At 44.2% G+C, this 19,328-nt stretch overlaps 1 protein-coding gene across 4 annotated transcripts; it reads left to right on the top strand.

Moving 5' to 3' along the window:
• Positions 1–12,856: 12,856 nt before the first annotated feature.
• Positions 12,857–19,298, top strand: LOC108322557 (probable inactive leucine-rich repeat receptor-like protein kinase At3g03770). 4 transcript variants are annotated; one of them, XM_017554689.2, is made up of 8 exons: positions 12,857–13,127; positions 13,523–14,956; positions 16,831–16,964; positions 17,133–17,373; positions 18,097–18,308; positions 18,399–18,424; positions 18,541–18,652; positions 18,897–19,298. In XM_017554689.2, exons 2-8 carry the CDS (start codon positions 13,603–13,605, stop codon positions 19,095–19,097), a joined length of 2,280 nt encoding a protein of 759 aa, XP_017410178.2. In that variant the 5' UTR covers positions 12,857–13,127; positions 13,523–13,602; the 3' UTR covers positions 19,098–19,298. The 4 variants fall into 4 exon arrangements, with proteins under 4 accessions (XP_017410178.2, XP_017410181.2, XP_017410183.2 ...); XM_017554692.2 differs by having other exon boundaries at positions 13,519–14,956; XM_017554694.2 differs by having other exon boundaries at positions 12,858–13,127; positions 16,852–16,964.
• The last annotated feature ends 30 nt before the right edge of the window (positions 19,299–19,328 follow it).

The following is a 19,328-nucleotide window of genomic DNA, read 5'->3' as shown; positions in this document are numbered from 1 at the left end:
AATTATGTTCTTTTATTAGTCGATTGATCACCATTCCATTTTATTAAATATTATAAATACTATAAAACATATACAAAAATTTAAAGAAAAATAATGTGATATTTATAGAAAGGGAAAGGATAAAAGAAATTAATACGTTGTGTAGTGTCAAAGGTGTGCAACATTATTTATTCCTCCAACTTTTGAGGAGTAACTGAGGTTGTCTCTCCCTCGATTGGTTCCTTGCACGTGCTAGGTAGTGTGGAAAAGCATAAAACTTTTTTTGTTGAAAAAAAGATGCCAATGCCAAAGTGAGTGTATAATATAAAATTGATCACTCTTTTTCACCATGCCCAAAAGGAAAATATCATTATTATTTCAGGTCATTTGAATTTTGTTCAATCCATAGAAGAAAAAAAAGAGATGAGAAGATACATATTAATTACACTTTTTTTAAATAGCTTTGTTTTTTCTAAAATATTATATTACACATGGACAAAATGTTTATGGTTCAGTTTTAAAATGAATCACATATTTCATTTCTATACATAATACTCCAAATATCTCAAATAAGGTCATTTTTGTTTTATGGTGTTAGAAATAATCAAGGTTGAAAGAAAGATGAAAGACTTCAGTTTTTGGTAAGCAGAGGAAATGAAAAAGCTAAACACATGTCAGAAGTCATTGTCTAACACCATGCATAAAATTTGTATATTCTTCAACATCATCATTCTATTTTTCATGTTTTTTATTTAATAATTTTGAATTTATGCACTTCTTATTAAAAGGGCTGTTTGATTCGGTAGATGGCAACCATTAAATAAACTTTTGGGACAGAGGAGTACAGTACAGGGTACCCACGCCTTAATGCATTGTCGTTGTTACATCACCAGTAACACTTTGGAAAATTATTATACTTTTTTATTTATCTCTTTCACTTATTCAAATAAATTCATTTTTACTATTTTTTTTTTCATTTTTTCTTTTCTTTCTCATCCCTTGATAAAATGAAGAAAAAAAGAAAACTATTTGTCTTACGTAGGATGAGTATGTGCATTTGATTGGTTAATGACAGGGTGTGAAGACAAGTTGGAAGGACAAAGACATGGATGATGCATCCTTATCATAGCCCCACACATCATCTTAATTTACCATCTCTATTTTTCGTTCTACTTTCTAACTTATAATTTTCAATATAGTTTTTTCTGTATGAAAATATATATATATATATATATATATATATATATATATATATATATATATATATATATATTGTTTCGGTTGTACGGGTTGAGTCGTCCAATGCCTCTATGTCCTCCTCTTCTCATCTCTCAAGTGTCCGGTTTTCGCTCCTTACTTCTCAATTTCCTTCTCTGCGTGCGGGTGGAAGACCTGCGAAAGATTCTCCGATGCCAAAGTCAGTTTGAGAGCAATGACTTTTTCGATAGAAAAGTAATAAATGTACAGTAAATGCAACATATTTACCACTCACCCTGGATCTTTATTTATAGTTTCTTCTATGGGTTTGGGATTAGTGAAAATTTAATCACGGCCCAAATTCAACCCAATAACTTTTAACCACTACTTACCTTAAACCTGGTTAATTCGTGATATGGTTTGCTAGTCTCCCGAAGTTTGGTCTTACGACCGGCCGGCCCGTATAGGCGATCCGGTTAGTGGCGGTATGGGTTGCTGTTCATCCGGATGGAAAACGGCAAGGTTGCGTGATCATAGACATACGGATGTCCGGCCCATCACGCCCGACCCTACCCGATGACGAGTGGCAAGGTAGCGTGATTAGGCCATTATAGTTATGCGGACGTCCGGTCTGTTTGATGCCCGGTCCCTACTAGTACACAAGCCCCCCAAGCCCTAGTATACGCAGTGTACGTAGGACTTTGAGCGTGGTGTGTGCCTTGACCGTGGGGTAGCGAGGGTTAATGGACTGGTATTGGGTTGGATCTCATGGGCTTTGGGGTCTTCGAATTTTCGGACTTGGATTTATGCGGGAAATACACGTGTCACGTTTGCAGTGGCGGAAGTTGAAACGGCCTCGCATCTGGAGCGTTAATCGTGTTGGCCTTCGACGGTGTAGATGTGCTAGACGGTTACCGAAATTTTTCTATAAATAGGGGAAGGGGGTGCTGTCATTTTCACTTTCTCCGTTTTCATTCAAGCTCGGTATTCTTTTTCCCTCATGTAATAAATGGTTGCAGTCCATATTGAATCTTCTTCTGAGTCGTCGGGCGGAGTCCGGGGGGGTTCGGCGAGGGGCGATAGTGAGCGCGGTGCTTCTCCAAGTTCGGTCTCATTGTCATTTCTAGAGGAGACCGTCCGGTCTTCGGGGCGGGAGCCTAGATCTCCGGATGCGGCGGGCAATCGGATAATCCACGGAATCCCCATTTTCTTGCTTAAGGGTGACATTCGTATAGACGGCTCCCCATATGAGCCAGACGGGGATGGTACCCTGGTGTCAGAGTACGACTAGGCTCCTTACAGCGCCAGTTTGTTTGTTTCAGCATATGGCACCCGCGAGTTACTGGAGTGGAGGGTCAACCGTACTCACGTCGTTCGGGACGTGGAGGATTCTAGATTGATCCGGGCGGGAGTTAGTCTGAGGAATGAAAGAGTTTATTATGGGAAGAGGTCGAGCCCGGACAACTTCTTCTACATGTACGCCAATGTCTTTTCTCAGCTCTTTGTCCGAGTACCTTTTACGGAGTTTTAAATGGCCGTCCTTCGGGAGGCCAACGTGGCCCCGGCCCAGCTGCATCCCAACTCCTGGGCGGCCATGCAAGCATTCCTAGCGATGTGCCTGGCCATGGGGGTTACCCCGACGATCCCGGTCTTCTTCCACTACTTCGAGGTCCGTCCGCCCCCTCAAGGCGGTTGGGTGTCCCTAACTTCTGTGCGGGATAGGACACTCTTCTGTCCTTTCTCCGACTCATTGAAGAACTTCAAGCATCATTATTTCAAGGTTATCATCGACGCTGTCGACCGCCATGAATTCTATGATTCTGCAAGGAATCCCTTGTTCCCTTTTTACTGGACGAGGGTACCCCGAAAAATAAAAGCGTTCCCCGTGGGAGTTTTGGGTTCGGCCGACTTAGAGGCCGTGCGCACCATCAACGCCTTCCCCCGCCGAATCTCCGACCGTCACTTGGTTGAATGCCTTCGTCATGAGGATTGTGAACGAAAGGCGTTCGGTATGGTATTACTATGTTGAATTCATCTTTCTTTAGTATGTCGACCTTAACGTTTTTGAGTTTACTTGTTTTTTCCAGATCTCATGACGGCTCCTGCACCCCGCCAATCCAACTTCATGCCTCCAAGAAGTGAGCCGAGGCCAGTTCGTCATCGGCCCGGGCGAAGGGGGCGTCGAACGCTCCTCGCCCTCCTCTCGTGAGGCGACCCTCTTCAACTAGTCGTCTGCCCCCAGTACCCTTGGCGCAACCACAACCATCCCCCCACGTCGAAGTGGCTAGGGGTCTTGTTCCCGCGGGCTGGGCGCCTGCTGCAGACCCCCTCCCGGGCCTTGCGGCCGTATCTGTGGATCCGTCTTTTGAGGCGACCACCGCCTCTGCTGCCCCCTTGGTGCGAAAAAGGAAAGACCTTGCAGGCGAGGGTCACAAAGACAAGGAAGCTTCGTCGTCTCGGTCGGCGTCGAAGAAAGCCCGCAAGGGCAAGGAGAAGGTCCCCTCAATGTCACTCCCGGGCGGGATATTTAGTCCGGCATTTAGCATGAGTGACCGGACGAAATTTCATATGAGCTCTTCTCAGCGAGCTCTGATTGAGCCGCTTTCTGAGGCGGAGCTAACCAATGCCATGGTTGAAATGTCCACCTGGGCAGCCTCCCTCACCTGGTATCTGAAAGAGTTTGCCGATCGCCGGGGGTGGATGACGTCCGCGTTGAACTCTTGGCCGAGAAACAGAAGTATGCCTTCCTCTAGTCGACCATGGAGCAATTGATCCTGACTCACGACGATTATGACAAGAGGATCGAATAGCTGGAGGCCGACCCAGAGAAGGCCAAGAGGGAGTCAGCTGATGCTAACGACCGTCTGGCAGTCGCCTAGGGCGATCATGAAGGGCTCCTGGAGGAGTGCAGCCAACTGAAGACGAAGGTCACTCGTCAAAGGAGCTTTGAGGTTGGGCTTCTCAAGGCAAACCAAGCTCTGACCGATGATCTTGCCAGGGCAAGGGAAAGGATATCCGAGTTAGAGGCGGGTATCGTCTTTGAGCATGAGGAGGGTTTTAACAAAGCCCTCCGTCAGGCGTTCGTTCTTGTCGGCATACATGAGCCCTTTACCTTGGGATTTGACATCGAGAAAGACGTCTTTGATGGCGTCCTGGTCGATCTCAATTCCATGGTTGATGACGAGGGACCGGAGATTGAAGGGCCCTCTGGTGCTGCGGGAGCTGACGAGGCGGTGGAGGTCGAAGACGAAGACAAGGAGGCGGATGACGGCGATAATTAATCGCCTTTTGCTTTTTTGCTTTTAGGATTGTGTAGATTTTTTGATGTATTCTTGAGGCCGCCTGTCCAACATTATGGATTGTCAGAATGTTGGCCGGGTCGTCCTTTTGTTAATGCTGGCGTTTTTTGATGCCTTAATGAATACAGTACCTTTTCATTCATCCGGTTGTCTTTATTTCCACGTTGTTAGATTTAATTTCGCTTCTTGCTCCATTTATCGTTCGTCCAAGTTAATAGTGGTTCCCGGGAGAACTCTCTATTCATCAACTTGGACTTTTTGAAGGCTCGAACGGTAGTGGTTCTTCGAAAAGAACTCCCCGTTCACGGTCCAGCCAAGTTGACAGTGGTTCCCGGGAGAACTCTCTGTTCATCAACTTGGACGTTTTGAAGGCTCGGACGGCAGTGATTCTTCGGAAAGAACTCTCCGTTCACCGTCCGATCAAGTTGACAGTGGTTCCCGGAGGAACTCTCCGTTCATCAGCTTGTGCTTTCCTCGTGTTTATTGAGATTAGTCATGAGAGAAGACAGACGTCCTGTCATTGAATTAATCATTGAAAAATGAAAATACAACTTTTAAGAATAATTCAACTGAAATAGAACTTTAAATGCGTGGCGTTCCAAGTGTTTGGAATTGGCCGTCCGTCCGCGTGTTGCAGTCTGTACGCTCCATTTCCTAGTGCTTCGACCACCCGGAAAGGTCCCTCCCATTTTGCTTCTAATTTGTCGTGTGTGGTCACTCGGTGAGCCTCTCCAACCTTTCTCCATACTAAATCTCCTTCCTGAAAGCTCCTTGGTCGCACCTTGGAGTTGTACTTTCGTTCCACCATGCCTTTGCATGCTTCGGCTCTTAATGCCGCCCGGTCTCTACGCTCGTCTAGAGAATCCAACTCGATTCGGAGCTCTTGGTCGTTCAGTTGCAGGTCCTCTACCTGTCGTCGCAACGAGGGCTCCCCTAGTTCAACCGGCAACATGGCATCAATGCCGTACGTCAGATTAAAAGGGGTTTCCCCGGTCGTTCCATGGGGCGTGCATCGGTAAGCCCACAGGACTTTTGGTAGCTCGTCGACCCAGGTGCCCTTTCTTTCTCCCAATTGTCACTTCAGCTTAGCGACCACGATTTTATCTATTGCCTCCACCTGTCCGTTCGTCTGTGGGTGCTCCACCGAACTGGTGACGTGCTTGATCCCCAAATTTTTGAAAAATTCGGCCAGTTTTTTGTCGATGAATTACCAGCCGTTATCCGTGATGATTGTCTAAGGGAGACCAAAACGACACACCAATTTCCAGCAGAATTTCTGAACCTGGGAGGCCGTTATGGTCGCTAAAGGCTCAGCTTCCACCCACTTAGTGAAATAGTCCACTGCTACCAGGAGGAACTTCTTCTGCGCCGGGCCTATGGGGAATGGCCCGACAATGTCCATGCCCCATTGAGCGAACGACCATGGCGACGCTATCGTATGTAGGGTGTGAGGCGGCATGTGGGTATTGTTAGCGTGTGCTTGGCAACTGAGGCATTTCTGGATGAACGTCTTTGTATCTGCTTCCAAGGCTGGCCAGTAGTACCCTGCTCTCAGTACCCGGGCTTTCAGAGCCCTCCATCCGGTGTGGAAGCCGCAGATGCCGTTGTGGAGTTCGTCCATCACATAGCGTGCTTCCTCTTTTCCCAAGCACTTGAGGAGGGGGTGGAGAATCCTCTTCTGTAGAAGTCGTCCCCCACTAAGAGATAACGGGCGATCCTCTTTGCTTCGCCTGGTTTGACGAGTTGGCCGCCATTTTGTTGGGACATTATCTCCCGGATTTCTAAGCGCCAGTCCCCTGCGTCGTTCGACATTGTTAGGCATTCGACCGAGGGTTGCAATAGTACTTGTCGTACGACCATCGTTAACTGCCCCTTCTCTTTTCTTGAGCTGAGCTTGGATAGCATCTCCGCCCGGGTATTATCTTCTCGTGGGATGTGTTGGATGTCGACCTTCTCGAACGATTTCGCCAGTTCTGTTGCTCGATGGAAGTATCGCAACAACTGCTCCTCCCTCACTTGGAAATCACCGTTCATCTGGCCCACGACCAATTGGGAATCCGTCCGGCATATGATCCTCCGAGCCCCCATGTCTCTTGCCAGTTCCAGGCCGGCGACCAGGGCTTCGTACTCAGCTTGATTATTGGAGACCTTGAATTTGAATATCAACGAATGCTCCAACAGGAATCCATTCAGGCCTTCCAACACTATGCCCGCCCCGCTAATCGATCTACCGGACGCCCCATCCACGTATAGGTTCCACTCATCCTGGTTTGTGTGGGGCAATTCTGCCGCAAAATCCGCTAAGTGTTGGCCCTTGATCGAGTCCCTTGGTTCGTATCGCAGGCCGAACTCCGACAACTCTACCGCCCATGCCACCATGCGTCATGCCAGATCGGGTTTCCTGAGGATTTTAGAGATGGGGAAATCAGTTCTGATGATCACTTGGTGACTTTGGAAGTACGGCCGGAGCCTTCTAGAGGCGTTTAACAGAGCCAGCGCCACCTTCTCCACTTGCTGATAGCGAGTTTCTACATCCAAGAGGGTACGGCTGACAAAGTACACCAGCCTTGGTTGGGGCCGTTCCTGCGTTAACACAACATTGATGGCCGACTCCGACATGCCCAAGAAGATATGTAGGTCTTCTTCCGGCACGGGGCGGTTCATCACTGGCGGGTTAAGCAGGATGGTCTTAACATCCTGAAACGCTTGTTCACACTCGGCATCCCACACGGAGTCGGCCCCCTTCCTCATCTTCCGCAGGACGGGTTTGACCCTTTCGGCAAGCTTCGGGATGAACCGCGACAAGGCTGTGAGCCGACCGACAAGTCTTTGGACCTCCTTAAGAGTGGTTGGGCTTTGCATCTGCAACACTGCTTCGCACTTGTCAGGATTAGCCTCAATTCCTCTGGAGGTAAGCATGAAGCCTAGGAATTTTCCAGCGGTGACTCCGAACGTGCATTTGGCCAGGTTCAGCCGCATCCCGAACTTCCTGACTTGGCGAAAGACCTCCTTCAAATCCCATACGTGACCCACGCCGTCCGCCATGCGGACGACCATGTCGTCTACGTAGACATTCATGCACCGACCAATTTGTTCCCTGAATATCCTATCCATCAATCGCTGATAGGTGGCCCCGGCGTTCTTCAAGCCGAAAGGCATCACTTCATAACAGAAGTTCGCCCTTTCAATGATGAAAGTTGTCTTCTCCCGATCTAGCCCGTACATCGGAATTTGGTTGTAGCCTGAGTAGGCGTCTAGGAAACTCAGCATACGATGACCGGATGCGCCGTCCACCAAAGCGTCAATGCTTGGCAAGGGGTGCGAGTCCTTTGGGCAGACCTTATTCAAGTCAGTGTAGTCGGTGCACATGCGCCACTTCCCACTGGCCTTTTTCACCATCACCACGTTAGCCAGCCAGGTGGTGTAGGTAACCTCCCTGACAAAACCTGCCTCTTTTAGTTTGCCCACCTCCTCTTCGACGGCCTTCCTCTTCTCTTCGCCCATCCGCCGCTTCTTTTGTGCCACTGGACGGGCTTCTTTGAAAAACGCTAATTTATGGGACATGACCGAGGGGTGAATCCCCGACATGTCGGCCGCTGTCCATGCGAACAAGTCCACGTTCCTCCACAGGAGCAACCTAAGCTCCTCCTCAACCTCGGGCTCCAAGCCCCTCGCCATGGTGGTCGTTTGGGAAGAGTCCTTCCCTATTAGGATGGGTTGGGTTTCGCCTATCGGCTCCAGCCACTCCTCCGTGTTCGTCCTTGGATCGAGGTCGGCCATGGCCACTTCGGAGCCGGTCGCCCTCCTCTTCCCTTGTCGGGTGTACATCTTGAGTCCGGCGGCGTAGCACTCCTTGGCTGTCTTTTGATCCGCCCGGACCGTGCATATGGTTCCCTTCTCTGAGGGGTACTTCATTGTGAGGTGGGGAGTGGATACGATTGCCCCAAAAGCATTAAGGCATGACCGGCCAATCAACACATTGTATGAGGTGTTGGTTTCCACCAGCAGATACCGGACCCTCTTTTCCTCACTAGACCGCCCGGTCCCCAATCTTGTGCGCAACTCCACATAGCCTCGGGTGTCAACCCTCTCGCCCGCGAAGCCCACTATCTGGCCTTTATAAGGAACGATGAGGTCTTCCGATATATCCATCTGCTGGAAAGTTTTCCAGTAGAGGATGTTCACCAAACTCCCCTGATCCACCAAGACCTTGCTAACACCGTACCGGACGATCTCGACCGTGATGACCATCGGATCGTCCTGGTCGAGGTCGGGGGCGTGGAAGTCGTCGTCCGAAAACGTGATGGGCGGCATCGTGCGACGGGGCTTGTCCACCGAGTGCACGGACTGCAGGGCCCGCACGTGACGCTTCCGAGCGGACGAAGATGATCCTCCTCCGGCGAAGCCTCCTAAGATGGTGTTAATGTGTCCTCTCAGAGGACGCTCGCGGCTTCTACTACGGCTTCTGCTTCGCCGCCGCTCCGAGCGTGGGCGTTCGGCCTGATCGTTCCTAGACCTGTTGGGTTTGTACGCCGACCGCGAGCTAGGCCGTTCCTCAAGTGCTAGCGGACGATCAACCCGAATGTACTTCTTGAGTTGCCCCGCCCGGATCAACTCTTCAATTTTGTCTTTTAGGGTCACACTCTTCGGTGGTATGACCCATGTTCTTGTGGTAGGCGCAGTGTTTGCTCCCGCCCGCGCCTGACGGAGTAGGCCGCTTCATGGGTTTTGGGAGCAAATCCGCGCTTAGCGCCTCTCGGAGGATTTTCTCCCTAGGGGCGTTCAAGGGGGTGTACTGTTGGAAACGGGGTCCTCGTCGCGGTTGCTTCTGTTTGAGGCCGCCCGGCTTTCTTGCCGAAGTGCCTGACTTTCCCCTATCCGTCTTTTGCCCCCTAAGCTCCTGGCTTTCCTCCTTATATGATAACTTCATCTATTCCACCCTAATTTCGTCCGCCGCCCGCTCCCTCAACTCCTCCATAGTTTTGGGGGCCTGTCGACAGACGTTATCCTTAAACGGTCCCGGCTTGAGGGCGGGGAGGATGTAATGTAGGGCAAGCTCCGGGCTCAATGCCTTCACTCGCCGTACGATCTTTTGATAACGGTCCATAAACGCACTCAGCGTTTCTTCCTTGCCCTGCTTTAGGGTGACCAACTCGAAGACGGTTAGGTCTTGAGTGCTGTTAGCGGCGAACTGTCGGTTGAACAGGCGTTTTAAGCCGGCGAAGTTCTCTATAGAATTGGGGGGAAGAGAATTGAACCATTCAAGTGCTTCTTCCTCCAATGATAACGAAAATGCCCGACACCAGATGGCGTCATTGCCTGTCCTGAACGCCATCGCGTTCGAGAAAGTCTTGATGTGGGCCTCGGGATTCGTGGTCCCGTCATACATCTTGAATTGTGGCACGATGAACTGTTCCGAAATCTGAACATCCATGATGTTTTGGGAAAAGGGGAGCAATAGCGTGGATGAAGGCTCAGGCTTCACCACCATCCGTCTATTCTCCGCGGCGCTCTCCGCGTGTATTGATTTGGCCTTACTCCCTTCGGCCTCAGACTTCGTCGGCTTCCGCTATCGTGCTCCGTGTGATCCTCTGCGGCGGCCTTTCCCTTCTCCTTTGCCCGCTCGTCCTCACCTCCCTTTCCAGAAATCTCCTGGGCTATTCTTGCCTCATAGTCGGCCTTAACGGCCGCGAGCTCATCCTCATGACGCTGCTGCATTTTGTCCATCTTCTGCTGTAACATTCTGATCATCTCAATTAGATCGTCCATGCTCATGCTTCTCGTGGTCACCATTGGGTTTAAAAAGCTACTCGGCCCCACGGTGGGCGCCAAATGTTTCGGTTGTAGGGGCTGAGTCGTCCAATGCCTCCACGTCCTCCTCTTCTCGTCTCTCGAGTGTCCGGTTTTCGCTCCTTACTTCTCAATTTCCTTCTCTGCGTGCGGGTGGGAGACCTGCGAAAGATTCTCCGATGCTAAAGTCAGTTTGAGAGCAATGGCTTTTTCGATAGAACAGTAATAAATGTGCAGTAAATGCAACCTATCTACCACTCACCCTGGATCTGTATTTATAGTTTTTGCTATGGGCTTGGGATTAGTGAAAAGTTAATCACGACCCAAATTCAGCCCAATAGCTTTTAACCACTACTTACCTTAAACCTGGTTAATTAGCGATATGGTCGGCCGGTCTCCCGAAGTTTGGTCTTACGATCGGGCGGCCCGTATAGGCAATCCGGTTAGTAGCGGTATGGGTTATTGTTCATCCAGATGGCAAACGACAAGGTTGCGTGATCATAGACATAAGGACGTCCGGCCCATCACGCCCGACCCTACCCGATGACGAGCGGCAAGATAGTGTGATTAGGCCATTATAATTATGCGAACGTCCGGTCTGTTTGATGCCCGGTTCATATATATATATATATATATATATATATATATATATATATATATATATATATATATATATATATATATATATATATATAGGTTAGTTTACTAACCTATGTAACTTCTTAAAGTTATCATATTTTAGTTGACACAAAATTTGTATTTATAAAAAAAACATATTTTAAGCACAGAATTATTCTTATAATTTTTATTTTTAATTTAAAATAAAAAATTACAAAATAAAAATTATTTGAATATTTTAATTTTAAAATTTAGAATTCATAATAAATATATATATATATATATATATATATATATATATATATATATATATATATATATATATATATATAATTATTTAGAGTTAAAATCATTATATCATATCTAAATAATGCTTTTTTTTATACATCAAATAAGTTAATTAATTTAACTTTCATTTATAAATAATAGTATAAATAATTTAATGTTTTATTTTTATATATTTTGTTATAATAAATACACTTTGTTGTCGATATTTTTACCACAGATATGATTGATAATATTTTATATTCTTTTAGTTTTTTTAATAAATTTTCATATAACAAATAATTAATAAATTTGAGAGGTTAAAGTTAATAATAATATTTATCATCATCTTAGTTAAAATAATATTTTATACCCAGTTAATTAAAAATCGAACCGTTATCATCCAACAATAAAATGATCTTAGAAACAGTAATTAATTAACAATTACTCTAAACAATAATAATTATTAATGGATAATTAATGAAAATAAATAATTATAATTAATAAAAATTATAAAAGTTATTAATTGATAATTAATAAAAATTATAAAAGTCATTAATTGGTAATTTATAAAATTATAAAAATTATTAATTGATAATTAATGAATCATATCTAACTATAAGTCCGTTACAAAGTTTATAAATGAATGTTCGACATAGAAATAGGAAATAAAAGATGAACTTTTTTACAAAACTCATTATATAATCATTGAGCAAAATTATTAAATTAAGTGTTAACATATTTTTTGTTTGCAGGTAACTCTCAGGATCGAACGACAAGAAAAGATTCAGAAATTATTTAGCGATCAAAATCTGAAAACATAAAATTATTCGAATAAGGATGCTGACCCTCTAAGCATCAATTTTCTTTATTATCCAAGACATATGAGTAATGTTTATTATGAAGATATATGAAGAGTCATTTTATACAAACTATTAAAAAGATGTAAAAATTAAGTGATGCAGGATTATATATCTTTCATAATAGTAACTTTGCATAATAAAATATTTAAATTTCTTTCAATGAAATATTATTTTGGCATTCAAATTTTCAAACAAAGACAAGAAAATGTTTACATTTATCTCAATCAACCATCGATGTAAAATAGATTGAAAGGATGGTCTCATATTATTATTATTATTATTATTAATAAATATTATTTACTCTAACTTAAAATCTCATAATTTTAACATTAAAATAAAATGATGAGATAAAATAATAATTATATAACTTAATTAAAAAAATTAAACAGTATAAATATAATTAAAAATATAAATTTTAAATATTTAATAATATAACAAAATTGAATAGAAACCCAATTAAATTTAAAATATATAAACCCATATTCATCATCAATGATAATTTGATTGAATATCAACTAATCAAATGCTAAGTCTGTGATCAGTTTTCATCAACTAAATACTCAGAAATCTGAATGTGCAGTGCAGTTTCTTGCAGTTCCCTGAATCCCAAGTAATGCAAAAATCAGAAAATAGTAACAAAGGTTACAAATGTAGACATAGTTCTACAATGATTGTGGGGCCCTTATAGCATGGCACCTCTAGTTTGTTAGATAGATACCACAGACACAAGTGTATATATAGTGTATCATATGGCCCATCACACGTGTTTTATTTGTTTGTTTTCTGCTGTTAACACATAACAACTTATGATGTTCTATTCCATGTTTATTGGCTAGAACATCTTACCCAAGAAGTCCTCAAATTTCACCAATATCCCTTTTTTGTAAAGAGTTGAATTAGAAACCATAAAAAGTTTGAACTTTAGCTGAAAGAATATATTATGTAGATAGTCCTTTGTTTCTTCTCATCAGAACAGTTTCGTTTCCCTCCTCCTACTTTTCTCACAGAAGAACATTTCATATTACCCTTTTCCTCTGGCACCCCATTATTGCTATTTGGTGGAGAGAGCACAGTGGGAAATAAATCCATGTGGAAGCAGTAAATGCATTAACTTCAGGTACCCCACTTTCGTATATCGGATTCTGAGCAAAGATCACTGCTTGATCTTTCTCTTGTTTAATACTGATTTACATCTGATTCCCCCTATTTAAGAGAAAGCTTTGTGCAGATGTTATTAATGTTGCTCTTTCTCTTTACCCTCATACTACTTTTCCTTCATTCATAGTCATAACCAATGCCTATCTTGCTACATTCTGTTCATTAATGTTTGCACAACCAACTCTGTTGAACAATTGAAATGGTCAAAGATATTTAAGCTCATATGAGGTACCAGTGAATTACAACGATCTGTGCAAGTCATCTTTCATTTTATTGTTAACATTATCTTTTTATGGAGTGGTTAAAAGTTTTCAATAATTTTAATGGGACTTCTTTTAAATTTGTTTAAGACAGGTTTTCCATTGGATTCTTTACACGAGCAAGTTGTTCCTTGCTCCTTGAAGCAGTGTCCAAAGAAGAGTAGAACTTTCCTCATGGGATTTCATGACTTTGTTTTGCTATTCTGTTCATTTTGGTGTGTCTTTTTTGTAAGTAGTTGCAGTGCTCAGATGCAGTCCTCTCAGACCCAAGTGCTTCTTCAGTTGAAAAAGCACTTGGAGTACCCAAGACAATTGGAAATGTGGAGAGATCGTTGGACAGATCTTTGCTCTGTTTCTTCTTCTGGGCAAGTGAATGTCACATGCAAGGACAATTTTGTCACTGAGCTCTCCATCTTGGGTGATAAGCCAACCGAGGGTAGAGATTTTGATGGGTTTGCCATTCCAAATCAAACACTATCAGATAGCTTCTCCATGGACTCTTTTGTGGCTACAGTGGCAAGGTTAACCAGCCTGAGAGTGCTTAGTCTTGTCTCTTTGGGCATGTGGGGACCACTTCCTGATAGAATTCACAGACTCTATGCACTTGAACATCTGGATTTGAGTTTCAATTATCTTTATGGATCAATCCCTCCTAAGATTTGCACAATGGTGAACCTTCAAACTCTTGGATTGGGTGATAACTTCTTCAATGGAACCATCCCGAACGTGTTCAATTCATCAAGCAATCTCTCAGTTCTTAGTTTGAGGAATAACATGTTGAAGGGTCCATTTCCACCTTCAATCCTTAGTGTCACCTCTTTAAAAGACATTGACATGTCAAGCAATCAAATATCAGGGATACTGCAAGATTTTAGTGCTTTGAGTAGCTTGGAACAGCTAGATTTAGGAGAAAACAAATTAGAGTCTTTCCTGCCAGCAATGCCAAAAGGGTTGATTAGTCTTTTCCTCGGAAGAAATTCCTTCTCAGGTGAAATTCCCAAGCGCTATGGTCAACTTAACAGGCTTCAGAAGCTTGATGTTTCCTTCAATGCACTCACTGGCACTGCTCCTGCTGAACTTTTCTCTCTGCCAAACATCAGTTACTTGAATTTGGCTTCCAACATGTTGAATGGACCACTGCAAAGTCACCTAAAATGTAGCAGCCAACTTACATTTGTTGACATATCATACAATAGGTTAGTGGGGGACTTACCTTCTTCACTGAGCACTAGATCAGATAATAGAGTCGTTAAGAGTGACGGAAACTGTTTATCTGGGGGAGTGCAACATCAGCATTCAGTATCCTACTGCACAGAAGCTCATGTCAAGAAGAAATCATATAGAGTTGGAATTTTTGTTGGTGTCATTGTAGGAGTTCTTTTGATCTCTGTGGTTTTGGCTTTGACCATTGTCATAACTTGTAAGAAGTTCTTCCTTCAAGGTGTGTCAGAGCAGCACCTATTGCATAAAACAGTTCAAGATAGCAGCTACGCGGCAGGGTTCTCCTCTGAGCTTGTGACAAATGCAAGTACGTTTTCTTCATTCATAAATGGCCAAAACAAGGCTTTAAATTGTGATCACAATCGCAGTTTTGTCACAATGCTGAATATTGTAGGACAGTGTAGACAAATATAGCTGATGTAGATGCAATTGTTGTTGTTGCATTGCGATTGAATGAAAACTGTTTTTTAAAACCCTTAGATGAAAATATGGATATACTCATGCATTTCGGCTGGATCCGAGCGGATCCTATTAAAACATACGAACTTACTGTTGAAGGCGGATGGGCGGACGACGAAGATGAACGAACGGACGACTGATGGCGAATGCTGGAGCCGGGCGGATGAGCGATCACGAACGTCGGAAACGGGCGGACACTTTCAGCCGGATCCCACGAACCGAAGCAAGCTTCACTGGCGGGCGGCACCAAGATGGACGATCGCTCTGTGCTCCAAACCGGGCGGACGTCCTCCAATCCGGACGCTCGCTCTCTGCACCAAGCTGGACGGACGTCCTCCCCTCCTGGCGGATGATCCTTTGCTTTCAGCTCCAAGCTGGGCGGGCGTCCTCCCTTTCCTTAGCGCTGCTCCACCCTCCCAGTGGGGAGGGGCCGGGTACCTGCTAAAGGCACTCCGACGCTCAAGTCAGTAATATGACAGGGCGTTGAATAATGCATGCATGTGTTGCGTTCTAAGCAATCTGTCCAGAAATCATACCTGAGACCTTTATTTATACTGATCGTAATGGGCTTTTACCTTTTGGGGGCCTGTAAACGGCCCAATAATACCTTAATCTTCATTAAGGACTTAATGTGTCATTAGCATTTGGGCAGACGTCAAATCCTTGGGCGGACGTCCAATCCTTGGGCGAACGTCCAGCTCTTGGGCGAACGTCCTCCTCTGGGCGGACGTCCTACTCTGGGCGGATGTCCTCTCCTTGGGCGGCGGACGTACTACTTCTTGGGCGGACGTCCAGCTCTTGGGCGAACGTCCACTCCTTGGGCGGACGCTCCACATTGGGCGGACGCTCCACATTGGGCGGACGCTCCACATTGGGCGGACGCTCCACATCGGGCGAACGTTCCACTTCGGGCGGATGTTCCACATTGGGCGGACGTTCCACTTGGGGTGGGCGTTCCACTTTGGGTGAACGTTTCCACATTGGGCGGACGTTCCACTTCGGGCGGACGTTCCACATTGGGCGGACGTTCCACATTGGGTGGACGTTCCACTTCGGGCGGACGTTCCACTTCGGGCGGACGTTCCACTTCGGGCGGACGTTCCACTTCGGGCGGACGTTCCACTTCGGGCGGACGTTCCACTTCGGGCGGACGTTCCACATTGGGCGGACGTTCCACTTCGGGTGGGCATTCCACTTTGGGTGAACGTTTCCACATTGGGCGGACGTTCCACTTCGGGCGGACGTTCCACATTGGGCGGACGTTCCATTTCGGGTGAACGTTCCACATTGGGCGGACGTTCCACTCCGGTCGGACGTCCAACTCTTGGGCGGACGTCCACTCCGGGCGGACGTCCCATCTTGGGCGGACGTCCAGCTCTTGGGCGGACGTCCCATCTTGGGCGGGCGTCCAGCTCTTGGGCGGACGTCCAACTCTTGGGCGAACGTCCCATCTTGGGCGGACGTCCAACTCTTGGGCGGACGTCCAATCCTTGGACGAACGTCTCGTCCTGGGCGAACATGCATTTACCAGATGGCTGGGCGCTCGGCCTGATTGCCATCTTCGGGCAGACGTCCTATCTTGGGGGGACGTCACTGAATGATTGGGCGCTTGGCATGTGCCAGGCGGACCCAGTACAGATATACTCATGCATATATGAAAAATTGTGGGACATGTACATTAACTTCATATTTTTGTTTTCCCTTTGGGCTTACTATTTTCAGGGTATATTTCTGAAATTGCAGAGTTAAGCAGAGAGGACCTCCCCACATGTAGGTCTTATTCTTTGGAAGAGCTAAAGGAAGCCACAAATAACTTTGATAACTCTACTTTTATGGGTGAAAATATATATGGGAAGGTAGTGTCCAAATCCTATTTTTAAAAGAAGAGTTAAATTGTTGAGAGTTGAGACTTGTTGAATGTGACATTTGGGTTTTGATGTTTGATAAAACAACTAAGCTATAATGATCTATCTTTTCTTTTTGTCAGATGAGATACTAATGAAAATTTCTCCCAAATTTTGCAGCTTTACAGAGGAAAACTGCAGAGTGGGATGCAGATTGTAATAAGGTCCCTGCCTGTGTCAAAAAAGTATTCAGTTAGAAATTTCAAACTGAGGTTGGATTTGCTTGCAAAGCTCCGTCACCCTCATTTGGTATCCCTTCTTGGTCACTGCATTGATGGTGTTGTAGGAGAGAATAATGAGACAAATGTCTTTCTAATTTATGAATATGTGCCAAATGGGACTTTTCAAACTTATCTCTCTGGTAAGAGTATACTGTTTCTTTCACTTTCTTAATGGTTACTAAAATCCCAAGTCATTTAAGCTAGTATCATCATCATCATACAAGCGTCTAAAAGCAGAACATCAGTCAAATAAACTGCTATATTGAACTACATGAAGGAACTTCTAAATTCTAATTGTTGAATCCACCGATTCTTGTCTTAAAATATGTGAATCTGAAACTCTCTCATTAGTCAATACTAGCACTAACTTCCGTGTAGTATAGCATTTCACCTGCCATGTCTGGAACATTACTTCATTTATTAATTAAAAAATGGTGACTGAATATCAAAGTACGAGCCATAAACTAGACATTAAAGTAGTGGTTTTCACATGAATGACATTATTCTGACAAGTAAATGCAGAAGTTTACAAGAAATATGAAATATCCTCCTTGTATTGTAGCAGAGTGTGGTGTATCTCTGATGGGAAATGGGGTTTAATATTATGGCTTTCTTTTCTTGTTTTCTGTCAATACCATGTGGTAGCTGTGCTAAGTGGATAATGGCATCTTGGAATATTAAAATAGCTTTAGAATCCATTCGAAGAGTGAAACAAGCTTGGTTTTCCAACTTGCATTCAGACCCTCAAATTGAAATATAATATGCATTAGAAAGTTGAAAGTAAATCTCTGGTCCCCACCAACTAGTTTGTGAAGCTGTTTATACTGAGAACTAAATTTAAGTGTGACAAATTGCATGTGCAGGACATAGTTCTGGCAAGGTTTTCAACTGGTCTGAGCGATTATCAGTACTAATCAACATTGCTAAGGCTGTCCACTTCCTACACACTGGCATGATACCTGGTTTCTTCAAAAATCGACTTAAGAGTGACAATATCTTGCTGAGTGAGAATTGGATGGCAAAGTTGAGTGACTATGGATTGTCCATTATATCAGAAGAAGCTGATGCATGTGGGGTATGATTGCACTCTTTTTTTTCTTTTTTTTTCCCTTTATTTGTGTTCTTGAAAGACCTTGTTTATGTCTTGTTTTTTTCTATTTTGTAGGTAAAAGGAGAAAGTCCTAATTCGTGGTAAGAATTCCCAGATATCATATGCCTTTTTTTCTTTTCTTTTCATAATCCTTTCAAGATCCAATGTCCTCTCTCCCAACATTCTTTGAGGTTTATGTGTCATGATGTTTTTTCAGGCAAATGAAAATGTTAGAGGATGATGTTTATAGCTTTGGATTCATACTACTGGAGGCACTGGTTGGACCTTCAGTATCAGCTGAAAGAGTAACAGCTGTGTCGAATGTAATGGTATGCACAAAAGATGTTCACATAACATATTATCTTCCAATCACAAGCCATAATGAAATGCTCTACAATAACATCACTACAAGTCTTACACAAAATGTTTGGAAACGATTAAACCTTGAGAAATAACTGCTTATTTTCAAAAGCTTTCTAACTGAGTTGATAAGTGCTTATAACAGAAGCATACCTCATAAAATTTATATAATTTTTTACCAAGGTAGGTAATTTAGCACACTCAATTTTGCAGGCAACTTTCAATAGTCAGGATGGGTGGAAAGGGATTGTGGACCCAATTGTGCAAGCTACTTGCTCAAAAGAATCTCTTTTTGTTGTGATTTCCATAACAAATAAATGCATATCTCCTGAGTCATGGAACCGACCATCCATTGAGGATGTTCTTTGGAACCTTCAGTATGCTTCTCAAATTCAGGCAACAGATGATGGATGATGAGGATCACAGAATTTGACACTCAGCATAAGTGACAGTGACTTACTGAGAATTCTGGACTTTTCAAATTGGTCCGATAGATAACAACTCTTTCAACATTTCATCTTTTGGATTTCTTAGAAGGATAGGAAAGAATTGGCTGCATAGTCCAATTCTGACAATTTTCATCAACCAAGTACTTTGATCTGTATATTATCATTATTATTATTATTACTATAAGGTTATTTATAG

Source organism: Vigna angularis, chromosome 4, assembly GCF_016808095.1.
Source record: "Vigna angularis cultivar LongXiaoDou No.4 chromosome 4, ASM1680809v1, whole genome shotgun sequence".
NCBI lineage: Eukaryota > Viridiplantae > Streptophyta > Magnoliopsida > Fabales > Fabaceae > Vigna > Vigna angularis.
The sequence above is the reverse complement of the archived record's forward strand: the minus strand, read 5'-3'. Positions and strand labels throughout refer to the sequence as shown.

What these genes read in the sequence shown, in the direction of transcription:
- LOC108322557 (XM_017554689.2), top strand. Translation starts at nt 13,603, where the DNA reads ATGGGATTTCATGACTTTGTTTTGCTATTCTGTTCATTTTGGTGTGTC. An exon ending in GGAGAAAGTCCTAATTCGTG is followed by an intron (nt 18,425 to 18,540) that starts GTAAGAATTCCC and finishes ATGTTTTTTCAG; the next exon opens with GCAAATGAAAATGTTAGAGG. An exon ending in CAGCTGTGTCGAATGTAATG is followed by an intron (nt 18,653 to 18,896) that starts GTATGCACAAAA and finishes TCAATTTTGCAG; the next exon opens with GCAACTTTCAATAGTCAGGA.